This window comes from Carcharodon carcharias, chromosome 6 (assembly GCF_017639515.1).
Source record: "Carcharodon carcharias isolate sCarCar2 chromosome 6, sCarCar2.pri, whole genome shotgun sequence".
NCBI lineage: Eukaryota > Metazoa > Chordata > Chondrichthyes > Lamniformes > Lamnidae > Carcharodon > Carcharodon carcharias.
The window spans coordinates 123,917,215-123,931,056 of NC_054472.1; the positions used below are offsets into that span (position 1 = coordinate 123,917,215).

Below are 13,842 nucleotides of genomic sequence, written 5' to 3' on the forward strand. Positions count from 1 at the left end.
CGTGCCTGCTGGCGTTGGGTGTGTTTGACGGCGTGAGTGGACAATATGGCGAGAAGGCCAAAAATCGGTTTCACACCATCGTGAAACCGGTTTGCGATTGTCCACTCAGCCAGTTGATGGCGGGCTGCATTTCCCACCGTCAAACGTCAGCAGCCTCATTGTTATTTATCTGCATATCATTATAAGGCCAGCCTGCCGGAATCATCCCCCCACGCTGCATCATCTGCCCACTTTGGTGGGAAAATATGCCAACGCAGAACATGTCTTGACAAGTCTGACGTACAGAAGTCAGGACTTAACACAAAGGCCTTGCTCATATTGCGGACATTGGAGGAGCAGAAGATGCTGGAGCCCGAAAGTAAAAAAAAAATCCCTGGAGGAACGTCCTTGGCATGCTGAGTGGATTCTCTTGGACCTGACTCCACCACAAAGCAGCTCACGGAAGTTGGAAAGTCACTATTGAGGGTCTGCTCACAATGGATGATTTTCAAGAGGATGGAGAGGAAGGTCCAGCTGTGTTTTGGAGAGGAAGATGCACCGGAGGGTGGGAGAGGAAGGTCTAGGATTGACTGGAAGAGGAAGAAATGTCGGGGTGGGGTGGGGCTGGGGAGGGGGAATGAAGGTGAAAGGGGTGAGTGAGACTGGGGGGAACCAAAGGTATTGGGGGGAGGTTTGGAAGGGGGAGGGACTATGGGGGCGGAGGGAGTAACGTGGGAGAAGACAGCATCTGGGGAGGTAGGTATACGGGAAGGAGTTTGGAAGGGGGAAGGAGTGTGGAGTTGGTAAGAAGTCCAGGGGAGAAGGAGTCTGCTGTGAGGAAGGAATGCGGAGAAGGAAGAGGATAAGGGTGGAGGAAGAAGCAAGGGTGTCTGAAGGAGTCAGGAAGAGGGAAGGACTAAGCAGGGGGAGTCTGGGGGTGGGTGGGGGGGGGTGGGGGGGGTGGAAGGACTAAGGGAGGGAGTCTGGGGGAGGTAAAGAGTTCCGGGGAGAAGGGGTTAAGGAGTTACGGAGGGGGATTGTCCAGGTGAATGAAAGAGAGGGCCCTGATGAGTCCATGACTGCCTCCTGGGGAGTGAACTGAGGGTGGGCGTGGGATGAGGGAATGGTGACAATGATTGAGGGCAGAGTGAGGCGGTAGGGTGGGAAGATGAGAGTTCAGCAGTATCGGTAGAAGGTATGGCGAGGGTGGTTGGTGGGGACTTAAGAGCAGACACGGATCCTGGGGGGTGGGAAGGGGGAGGCCAGGGAGGTGAATGTGGATGAGAATGGGATTTTTGGGAAGGAAGGGAATGTGCATGTTCATCTGGACATCCCCAAAAGAAAAGGGTTATGGCTGGTAGGTCAGAGAGGGGAGGTGGAAGGTAATGCCAGGGGGGTCAAATGTGATGGGGGAAAGGAAACGGGTGACTAGGGGAAGGGAAAGGATGGGGGAGCGAAAGAAAAACTAATACCACCATTCTGGCTAAATTGTAAGTGAAACGAGAGTCGTGGTGGGTCAGATCAAGTACTGCACGGGAGTGTGATCAGTGGGTAGGCAGAGATGCAGGTCGGCTCAGATGGACAACTGAAAATGAACCCCAGCAGGCAGCATTGAAAATGCTCAGGACAGTGAGATGAGTGTGATATGGGAGAGTGTTTGCATGAGGCTACACACACACACACACACACACATACACACACACACACACACACACATACACATACACACACACACACACACACATACACATACACACACACACACACACACATACACATACACACACACACACATACACATACACACACACACACACACATACACACACACATACACACACACACATACACATACACACACACACACACACACATACACATACACACACACACACACATACACATACACAAACACACACACACACTTACACACACACATACACACACACACACACACACACACACACACACATACACATACACACACACACACACACACACCATTGAAAGTGCATATATTTCCATATTGTAAAGTGACAAAACGTATTCAGCCATGCAACCAACTGTGATCAGAATTCTTTAACTTTTGAATGCCTTAGACTTCTAGTTACTGCCCTGACGTCTGTTGCAGGGGTGCAGACTGTGCAATGGTTGGCCCTGTTGCCTCTGATGCCTTTGACGTGGGCCCCCTGGAGAGCCGAGGCCTTAGGTTTGCTCTGGCTGTCCTCCTCTGAGCCAGCTGCTCCATCTGCGATGAGAGAGGATGAGGTTGAGGGGGTCAGAGGCAAAGGGGACTTGGAGGGAGAGGACAGCCTGTGAGATTCCTGAGTGGATGACTTAGGGTTGTTCAGCTGCCACTCCTCCTCACTTTGGGTGCCTGAAGCACCCGAAGCAGCCTGACTCCTTGAGGAGAAGGAGCACCTGGGGGGATGTCGAGGTGCCCCGTCTCCCTCTCGCATTGCCACTGCTGGAACTGATCCATGGCTACTGCGATAGAGTGCAGGTCTGCACACATCTCTGCATTATGCTGGATCAGGGTCTCCATGGCATTTGCCTTCCTCCCCATGGAGACCTCCATATGTGCATGTGTGGGCACCACTTCATCAGACAGCAGGCGGATGAACTCCTCCAACTCGCAAAACACTCTGTTGAGGCCTTCCAACAGTTCTGCTCGATGTTCCCCCACCTTCTGCTGACTCCCCAGGATGATTTGGAAGGCCAAATCCAGAGAATCATTACCTGACTCAGATCTCACAGATGCTTCTTCCCCAGCTGTCCTTCAAATGCCAGGGAGCTCGGCCGTACCTGCCTCCTCTTGCTGCGGACACCAGATTGTGAACCCAAGCTTGCTCTAGATCTAGGTCCCACCAAGGTGCATATCTCTGTGCTAGCAGAGAGTGTGGGTAAGTGCTGTGACGGGTCTTCTAGGCTGCTTGTTTCCAGCTCTTCAATAGAGGAGGCGTCCCCTTGGCTGGCGGTGCGGATGTGGATGGAGCTGAGGGACTGGCTGGCTGAGGGTGTCGGTTGATTGGCAGAGCTCCCTGTGAACCAAAGTAGAGAAATTAGTGCATGGCAGCAGAGTCAAAAGCAGGAGAGCGAGCACTCACAGTTGTGTTGAGAGAGGGATGATGTGGTGCAGGATCCTCACAAGGGTGTTCGCCGCCGACCTCACTGTCACTCAGGGACAGTCGACATCCTCACCAGTCAGTGTGACGGCGCACTCTTCAAAGTGAGTGCGGGGCCTAATATGGACTACTTCACACCAGGTCTAGGACCACTCCCTGCTGATGTGAGCAGGCTTCTCCTGCATGAAAACAGATGGAGAGAGTGTGAGCAGAACATATGGAACTGTGTGGAATGTTTGTGTGGTGAGAGGAGACATGGGCCTGAATCTTCCATTTGGCGTGTGGGGGCGGGCCCCGCACGCCGACGTGTAAGATGCTGCGCAGTGATGTTGGGCGCACGCCCGATCTCACTGCACGTCATTCCAATCTTCAGTTTGGCGGGTGTGTACCAGAGACGGCTGCGTGCTCGCTGAACTGTCAAAGGCCTATTAAGGCCATTAATCAACTAATTGAGGTACTTGTCAGGGCTGCCCATCTAATCTTAAGGTTGGCAGGCAGGCGAAGAGCCCAGGCGGCCTTTGCATTTTTCATGGAACCTCATCCACGGATGGGATGAGGTTTCATGAAGGGTTTTTTAATTTAATAAAATGTTTCATGTAAATTCATAAACATGTCACATGAGGGGACATGTTGGAATAATTTTATTTTTCTTTTCGCATTTTTATGACTTCTTAATCTCCCTGTGGCAGCTCTGTGCCTCAGGGAGATCGCTTTTTCGCGCACATGTGCCAAAGAGCGAAGGCCCCCACTCTCCCTCCTCCCCCCGCCTGCACGCACAGATAGCACTGAGTGCTTCCAGGTGCATGTCACGCTGGGCTTGCTTTAATTGGCCCACCCACGCAAAATGGCGGCACGCAGCCGATCGCGGATGGTGATCAGCTGCACGCTCGCCTGCGCCCGCTCCCAGCCTGCCCGATGGGGAGAAAATTCTCCCCATGAAAGGGGTGAGAACGCAAGCACCAGAGGATATACATCTGAGGAAGATTTGAGGGTGTGTCTGAGAGTTAGGTATGAGATCCCTGTGGACGTGTGATGGGTTTGTGACTGTGTGAGTTGAGAGTGATTTACTTACCCTGGTGGAACGGAGATCATTCATCCTTTTGTGGCACTGGGTGGCTATCCTCTTTTGCAGGGCGTTTGCACTGACCACCGCTGCTACCACGTCCCAAGCCAGATTGGTGATGCTGCTGCCCATCCTGTGGTCAGAGTGGGGCTAGAGGACATCACAGTAGGCCTCCAGGCATTCAAAAGGTGCTTGAGGGATGCATCTTTAAACCTGGGAGCTGCAGTCTTTTTGTCTTTTGACACCATGTCTTCGGTGCAGCAGTCGTGGATGGAAGCACTGAGAGGTGTGTGCGTGGCTGCACTTTAAATATGGCACCCGGTGTGATGAAGTGGCGAGGTGATGGCATGGCGGACGAATGGGAGTCCGCCCACCTTTGAAACGTGTTTCGTGTTTCCCGGCAATGCATAATTAATGCGGTGGGATTGGGACGATACAGCTTGAGAAGCCACCATTGCAACTGGCCTGTAAAAAGTCGTTTCTCCCACCTGCTACTGCACTTAGTGCAAACCTGGGATATATTCCCTCCTTGTATAACTTGAATAAACCACTGGCTGCTTCTAGTCAAATCACTTGTGATCTCAAACAGAAATTTACAGTGACCAAAATCATTGTGGAGATGTTATTTAGGGTTAGGGTTAGGGTTAGAGTTAGGGTTAGGGTTAGGGTTAGAGTCCTATCGTGAATCCCTTTTGTATTTTGCTCCCTTGATTCCATACTTGAGCATCAAATACAATTCTACGTATAATGCATGAAACCTCTGCCTAAGTAGCAGTGAATGCATCAATGATATCAAGCTCAAAAATATCTTTAAACTATGTATGTAACAATTTATGTTCCACCAATAAATAGTGTACACTTGTGCTGGAAATATCAAAATATGAAGTAAACTAACTGTATTAGTGCTGGGGTTTTAAAAAATCATTCCCTTGATCTACTCCTGTGGAAAATGGGCAGGATTTTCCACAATTGCCCGCCGCCAGGATTTTCTGGTCCTACCGCAAGTCAATGGACCTCTGGCTGGGGTGCCACCTCGCCCGCAGTGGGTCCCGCCCATGATGGGCCGGAAAATCCTAACACTAGGCCTAACACTGAATAAGTGACATCAGCCGGGATTTTCCGGCCCATCATGGGCGGGACCCGCTGCGGGCGAGGTGGCGCCCCAGCCAGAGGTCCATTGACTTGCGGTAGGACCAGAAAATCCTTGCGGCGGGCAGGTGTGGAAAATCCTGCCCATTTTTCACAGGAGTAGACCAAGGGAATGATTTTTTAAAACCCCAGCACTAATACAGTTAGTTTACTTCATATTTTGATATTTCCAGCACAAGTGTACACTATTTATTGGTGGAACATAAATTGTTACATACATAGTTTAAAGATATTTTTGAGCTTGATATCATTGATGCATTCAATGCTACTTAGGCAGAGGTTTCATGCATTATACGTAGAATTGTATTTGATGCTCAAGTATGGAATCAAGGGAGCAAAATACAAAAGGGATTCGTGATAGGACTCAGCAGATTACTGAAAAATAGACCAAGACAACACAAAGCTCATGAACACCAGCTTTAAAGACCATAAGACTATAAGATGTAGGAACAGAAATAGGCCATTTGGCCCATCGAGTTTGCTCCACCATTCAATGAGATCATGGCTGATCTGATAATCCTTAACTCCACTTTCCTGCTTTTTACCCATAACCCTTGATTCCCTTACTGATTAAAAATCTGTCTATCTCAGTCTTTAATATACTTAATGATCCAGCCTCTACAGCCCTCTGCAGTAAAGAATTCCACAGTTTGACTGCCCTCTGAGAGAAGAAATTCCTCCTCATCTCTATTTTAAATGGGCGCCCCCTCTTACTCTAAGATTATGCCCTCTGGTCCTAGACGCTCTCACAAGGGGAAACAACTTCTCAGCACCTAACCTGTCAAGCCCCCTAAGAATCTTATATGTTTCAATAAGGTCACCTCTCATTCTTCTAAACTCCAATGAGTACAGGCCCAATCTACTCAGCCTCTCCTCATAAGAAAATCCCTCCATACCGAGAATCAACCTAGTGAACCTTCTCTGGACTGCCTCCAATGCCAGTATATCTTTCCTTAGGTAAGGGGACCAAAATTGTTCACAGTATTCTAGGTGTGGTCCAACTAGTGCCTTGTATAGTTTTAGCAAGACTTCCCCATTTTTATACTCCATTCCCTTTGAAATAAAGGCCAAAATTCCACTTGCTTTCCCTATTACTTGTTGAACTTGAATGTTAGCTTTTTGGGATTCATGCACAAGGACTCCCAAATCCCTCTGTGCTGCAGCCTTCTGCAATCTTTCTCCATTTAAATGATATTCAGTTCCTTCCTTCTTCCTGCCAAAGTGCATAACCTCACATTTTCCCACATTATATTCCATCTGCCAAGTTTCTGCCCACTCACTTAACCTGTCTATATCCCTCTATGGACTCCTGTCATCCCCACCACTTGCCTTCCCACATATTTTTGTGTCATCTGCAAACTTGGCGATAGTACATTCACTTCCCTCATCTAAGTCATTAATATATATAGTAAATAATTGAGGCCCCAGCACTGATCTCTATGGCACTCCACTAGTTACAGGTAGCCATCCCAAAAATGCCCCCCTTGTCCCTACTCTCTGTCTTCTATTAGTTAGCCAATCCGCCATCTATGCTAATATACTACCCCCAACATCATAAGCTCTTATCTTATTAAGTAGCCTTATGTGCGGTACCTTATCGAACGCTTTTTGGAAATCCAAATATATTACATCTACTGGTTCCCTTTTATCTATCCTGCTTGTTACCTCCTCAAAGAATTCTAATAAATTTGTCAGGCATGATTTCCCCTTCGTGAAGCCATACTGATTCTGCTTGATTACATTATGTATTTCTAAATGCTCTGCTATTACATCCTTTATAATAGACTCCAACATTTTCCCAATGACAGATGTTAAGCTAACTGGCCTATCAGTACCTGCTTTTTATCTCCCTCCCTTTTTGAATAAGAGTGTTACACTGGCCGTTCTCCAATCCTCTGAGACTTCTCCAGACTCTAAGGATTCTTGGAAGTTTACTACCAGTCCATCCACTATCTCTGTAGCTATTTCCTTTAATATCCTAGGATGCAACCCATCAGGTCCAGGGCACTTATTGGCCTTTGGCCCCATTAGTTTCCCCTAGTTCTTTTTCTCTAGTGATAGTTATTGTATTTATTTCCTCACCCCCTTTTCCCACTTGATTATTTAGTATTTTTGGAATGCTATTAGTGTCATCTACCATGAAGACTGAAGCAAAGTATTTATTCAAATCCTCTGCCATTTCCTGGTTTCCCATTATTATTTCACCAGCCTTATTCTCTAAAGTGCCTATGTTCACTTTGGCCTCTCTCTTCCATTTTACATATTTAAAGAAGCTCTTACTGTCCATTTTTATATTACTTGCTAGTTTACCCTCAAAGTTTCTTTTATCCCTCTTTATTTTTTATGGTCATCTTTTGTTGGTTTTTAAAAGTTTCCCAATCCTCTGGTTTACCACTAATCTTTGCCACATGGTATGCTTTTTCTTTCAATTTGATACTGTGCTTAACTTCCTTGGTTAGCCATGGCTGGTTTACCCCCTTCCTTGAATCCTTCTTCCTCGCTGGGATATATCTTTGTTGAAAGTCATGATCTATTTTCTTAAACATCTGCCATTGTTCATCAGCCATATTTTCTGCTAAACTCCTTTCCCAGTCCACACCAGTCAACTCTGCCTTCATTCCCTTACTTAAGTTTAGCACAGTTCTTTCTGACCCAAGTTTCTCATGGTCATTTATTAAACCTGCCTCATTACACAATACCAGATCCAAAATAGCCTGACCCCTGGCTGGATTCACAAAATATTGTTCTAAGAAACTGTCCTGAATTCGCTCTATGAATTCTTGCTCATGTCTACCTCTGCCAATTTGATTTTGCCAATCTACATGAAGATTAAAGTCACCCATGATTAATGTGCTGCCTTTTTCACATGCCTTCATTATCACCTGATTTATTCTCTATCCTACAGTATAGCTACTGTTAGGGGACCTATAGATTACTCTCACCAGTGTCTTCTTCCCCTTGTTATTTCTGACCTCCACCCATATGGATTCTATGTCTTCTGACCCAAGATCCTTTCTCGCTGTTGTAATTATTCCATCCTGTATTATCAAAGCTACCCCACTACCCTTTCCTTCCTGCCTGTCCTTTCGAAAGGTCACATATCCCTGAATATTTAGTTCCCAGCTTTGATCTCCTTGTAACCACGTCTCTGTAATGACCATAAGATCATACCCACTAACCTCTATTTGTGCCGATAATTCATTTATTTTGTTCCGAATACTACATTTAAGTAAAGGGCTATTAATTATGACTTTTTATCATTTTTTCCCCTTTGACCCTATTTGCTGCTTTTTTTATGCTTGTATGCCCTGTCCCTTCTTGTCACACTCTGGGTATCGTTACCTAAGTAGCTGCCCCTCAAGGCTGCCACATCCTTCTGCTTTTTAAGCCTACGTATCCCCTCCCCAGAACCTTCCCCCCACTCTATTTAGTTTAAAGCCCTCTCTACAGCCCTAGTTATTTGGTTCACCAGGACACTAGTCCCAGCACGGTTCAAGTGAAGCCCGTCCCACCAGAACAACTCCCTTCTACCCGAGTACTGGTGCCAGTGTCCCATGAAGTGAAATCCATTCCTCCCACACCAATCTCTGAGCCACACATTTAAGTCCATAACTTTATTTACCCTATGCCAGTTTGCCTGTGGCTCAGGTAGCAATCCCAAGATTATTACCTTCGAGGTTCTGCTTTTTAATTTAGCTTCTAACAGTTCAAATTCTTTCAGTAGGACCTCCTTTCCAGTTCTATCAATGTTGTTGGAAGAGAAATCACATCTATAATAATCAAGTTAGGAACATCATTCTTCCATGAAAAGCCACAAAGGCTGGTCTAATTACTTCCTGTGGTTGTGCTTGCTTTTAATTTTTCTTTAAAACTCACCCACCAAACTGAACTATGAGATTTGATTTGTAAAGGGTCTATTGTCTAGTAATCCATCGAGCCTGAGCCACTTTTCTGCTTTATACCTTTGCAATTTGGAAATGTGTTGAGATATATTGTTGGAAAAAGAATCACAGACTCCCACTTCAGAAGTTACTGTGTTGGAACAGTGCAGTGCTCTGTTTATTGAAGCTGCACATTGCACCAGCTAAGACATGTTTAATTTATATTCTCGGCTGGTGTTAAACATTTCATTTAAAAAATATATATTTTTACTTTTCAACTAAAGCTGGAAGCACGGGAAGCAAACTCTTTGCAGATGAAAACAGTGAGGTGCATTTTGACTTGTGGAGATCCTTGGTACAATGATGTGCCATTTACCCATTATGGAGATCACTGACATTAAGCTATGGGGTAAAATTGGCTTTTTCTACCTTTTCATTGACAATACTGGAAATACAGTGAATATAGCTTACCTGAATTATCAGTTGGGATTTCATACATTTTCAGAAGACTTGTAAACAATCTTCTAGTTAATTGAATTAATTGAAATTATGAGCTGGCTTGACAATTTGTTTGACATTTGGAAGCAGAGAAATGGGAAGAAAACTTTGTCTAGAGGCACTGACTAGTCAAGACTCTGACTAGGCAGAGCAATGTTATAGGCACCCAGTTATAAATCCCCAGATGTGCATGTTCTTCATAAATTAATTAACAAAGAGTGCTTATAATATTGCAAAATTTGTTGATGAGGTAAGATATGATGCAAGTCACAAATAATGAGATCAGCAAAATCAGAGAGAATTAGACTAATTATGAAGATGGGCTCAGAAATGACAGATGGCTGTTAATGAAGAATGTTATTCAAGATAGTCTGGTGTATTATGGGGTTGGGCCAAGTGCAACTCTACTAGGGTATGACCAGTGCTAAAATGAATTAGCAAAAGTGGTAAAGGAAAAGCTTTCAGGCACAATTATTGTTCACTGAGGGATTCAATTAACGGGAAGTTGTTTTGGTACATTGTAGGAAGAAAAGTGTAAAAGAACAAATGGATGAAAGAGATAAAATGATGGAAAATAGAAAAATATATTTCAGATTTTAACACTTTTCACAAATTATGTTGGTTGTGTTTCTAAGCAACTAAATAAAGTGGTGGGAAATTCACTGGAGATTGCGAACCTTTATGAAATCATCATTTGGAAATTACGCACCTGAGGTGTCATAAAATATTCATCTCAAGGAATGAGGATGCAAGTGAGGAACCCATTGTGGAAATTTTGCAAAGATCATGGGGCACAACAATAGTAATTTTGAAAAGATCCAATGCCTGACCCTGTGAACCACAGATTTATTAGTCTGACATCTCTGGCAGGGAAAAAAAAAGTGGAGTCTAGTATAAAGGAAATAATTAAAAGACTTCCATTAAGAATAGAGACACTAAGGATTTACAATGTGGCACATAAGGTCAGATAGGAAAAAAACAGCATAAAACATATAAAAATTGGGGCAGTGTGGCATTGAACTTTTGCCATTAGTCTGCTTTAAGTCTGTCTTTATCTTATTGATATCATGAAATTAAAGTTTGAAGCTGTCAAAACATGCAAGTTAAGCATAGCATGATTAAAGTATGGCACCTTTAATATTTTTACTGCATCAGATTCTGATACCATAAAAAATTCAAAGGTGTAGAAAATATAGTGCATCTAATTAAGGAGGATTTTTTAAAAATGCATAAAACACAACAAATGGTGACTTATAGTTGTGCTATGCCTAAAATTTTGGAAGTAATTTCAGAACTGGTATAAATACAGGAAGCTAGCTTTCCCTGGCCTTTATTGTACTATGTTAATGGGCTTTTTGAGGTTTTGGCAGACATAATTCAGGAGCATTGCAAATGGTCAAGGAAAAGGAAATTTGCACATAGCGCTGTTTTGGCATAATATTGGAGTAAATCTGTTACATGCAAATTCCCTGTAAAACAAAATTGCCACAACTCCACTCTTCATCATAGTTTTTCTCAAAACTTTCTAGAAAATTCTATTGTAAGCAGAATATCCAAGATTTTGGAGGACATAAGGTTCTATTAGAAAATATGATATCCCAAGAATGGGGCAGTAGTTAGAGCAGATTCAAAGATAGGGACTTTAAAGAAAGTTACAACCAGTAACAACTGAACACATCAAAAGTCAACAGTATTACAAAATGTAAGGCCGTGCAATAACATATACATACATCAACTGTGTATTGTGGCGAAAATGGAAAAAAAAGGTTTAATTGAGGGTCAGCTGGTAGTGAAACTTCAATCTTTGATTTCATGAAAGCATCACATGCAAAGATGCCAGGATATATTTTCATGTGATTTATGTCATTCAGTTGTGTGCTTGTAAGCAAATAAGATGTAATTTGCCAAAGACCTTATGTAAAACCAATGTCCCTTAAAGAAACTTTCAACGTAATAAATGGAAAGCAGGTTCTTTCCAGTTTAGATATGTTTTCAAATGTTTTGTTGTTTCTAGCACAGCCCACAAAATAGAGCCATTGCACATGTTGTATTAAAACCTTTTAAACCTGTAAACAATTTTTGTAGTAGTAGTATGCTGTGAAATTATTATGCATTGGGTGCATACCTGGAGAAACTGGCACGAACGTTCTTTCTGACATGTTTCCGATTTCATGACAGTTTTATTATCAAGATTCACCGAGGATTTCTGATAAACTTCATGGGCTCGGCTCACTGTTAACGTTGAAGACCACGAGCTCTTCTTCATGATTTGTGTATCAACATTCAGAGGGATATTTACACAAGTTGTGCATTTCATGTCATTATTGCTCCTGGAGGTTTTTAACGTCTGCTCACTGATAGTATTATAAGCTTCCATGAAGTACTGAGATGTTGAACGGTCAGGACATCGACCCATGGTCATCACATTTGTTGGCCCATGATAAATGCATACATCACCGTCCAAGTTATCATCTGAGCTCCACCATCCTGAAATATTAGATTTGTTCTTCAGTTCTGACTTCCTATCTTTGCTCTTGCTGCGCTTGCCACGTTTCAGCGCATGTACATCATCAGGATTTGCTTTATTGCCATTTGTATTTCCTTTGGAAGGCCCTTCCAGAGAATGTGACTTAGTAAACAACTTTTGCACTGAGTGAACCAGGTGGCGGATCCTTCCTGGGCTTTCACTCCGATGTTCCAGGGCTGTCCGTTTATACTGTAAGGTGTGGAACCCATCACGACGGATTGGGAGTTGCCTCTCAAATTGGTCTAGGAGGTTGGCAGGGATGCGATTGGTTTTATTGGATGAAGGTGCAGGCACCAGGGCACATTCATCCTTAAGGTCATGCTGTGAACTATAATGTCTTCTGGGAAAAGTACTACTAGACATTTGGTCATTGAATGGAACAATGCATTCTGAGTGAAATGAGTTCCGTTGGGTGCAATAGGAATGATCTCCAGAGTGGGAGTCAACTGGATTGAGTATGTATGGCTTTCTCTCCTGCTGGTGGGACAGTGTATCATACGAAGGGTCACAGTTGGTTGCGTGATGGTGGCCTCGGCTGCTTGATAACCCTTTCATTATTGTGGCTGAGACTTTTCCCAAGTCATTTAATAACTGTAGTTATTATCAAGAGTCGTCTTGAGACAGCCCTAAAAAATTATAAAGTAAGATACTAATCAGTATTATAATTTCCCATTATACTCTTTTGGGTTAAAAATGGAGCACTACAATAAGAAATGTCACTCAATTTTTGAAAACAGAGTTTTTAATTTCTGGACCCCAAAGCACATTTCAAAAATTGATAATATTAAAAATTAAAAACTCTTAGCCACCTGATTCTTATTTTTATCCAATTGTTTGTCTTTAACAAAGTATATTTTATTTTGTTAATCAACTTAATAACTAATTCTTATAAAATAAGATCCAATGTATACAGAGGTCCATAGGTGGTTACTGTCCATTCAAAATGTAGCATTCCATTCCTAAAATGATGTTAGGACTTTTTGGGTCTAATTTTCAGCAGTCCATTGTGCATTAAAAGACCCAGGGGAATATGGCATGGTGCAAGGCACTTGCACTATAATTTCCTGGAAATTTTACTCTGTAAATTGCCACATTGACATAGATGTACCATTATGATGCTTTAAGCCTCCAGGAAAATTTGGACCATCAACGCATTGTTTCAAAATTAACAACATAGGATTAGGTTAGACTAATCCAAAAGCAAAATACTGCAGATGCTGGAAATCTGAAATAAAAACAGAAAAAGACTGGAAAGACTGAGCAAGTCTGGCAGTATCTGTGGAAAAGAAACAGAGTTAATGGCCTAGATTTTCGTGGAGCCATGGAAATTCCATGTCTTAGTCAAAATGGCATTGGAAACCCAGATCCAGAAATCCTGCCCCAAAATCCAACAGATCTTACTTTTGTCAGTAGGGGAATTCGGGCACTACATGACTCACACATGGTGAAAAATCAAACTCAGCAGGGCCATTTGCACTCAGTGCTGAGTTCAAACAGACCCCATTTTCCATTTTTGCTAGAGCCGACGACTTTATCCTTAGTGTGTGAATCACGATTTTTTAAAGTAGACATAAATGCTCATAAATGGCAGATAAGATCTGTAAAACTGTTAAGCTGTCA

At 43.4% G+C, this 13,842-nt stretch overlaps 1 protein-coding gene across 1 annotated transcript in view; it reads right to left on the reverse strand.

Annotated features, from left to right (window-relative positions):
* The window catches only part of LOC121279420 (disks large-associated protein 1-like), a 253,428-nt gene extending 240,607 nt beyond the window's left edge, over positions 1-12,821 (reverse strand). Inside the window, exon 1 of the mRNA XM_041190652.1 lies at positions 11,821-12,821. Within this exon, the coding sequence (XP_041046586.1) occupies positions 11,821-12,777 (957 nt within the window). The 5' untranslated portion in view covers positions 12,778-12,821. The remainder of the gene's footprint in view (positions 1-11,820) is intronic.
* Between the last annotated feature and the right edge of the window lie 1,021 nt (positions 12,822-13,842).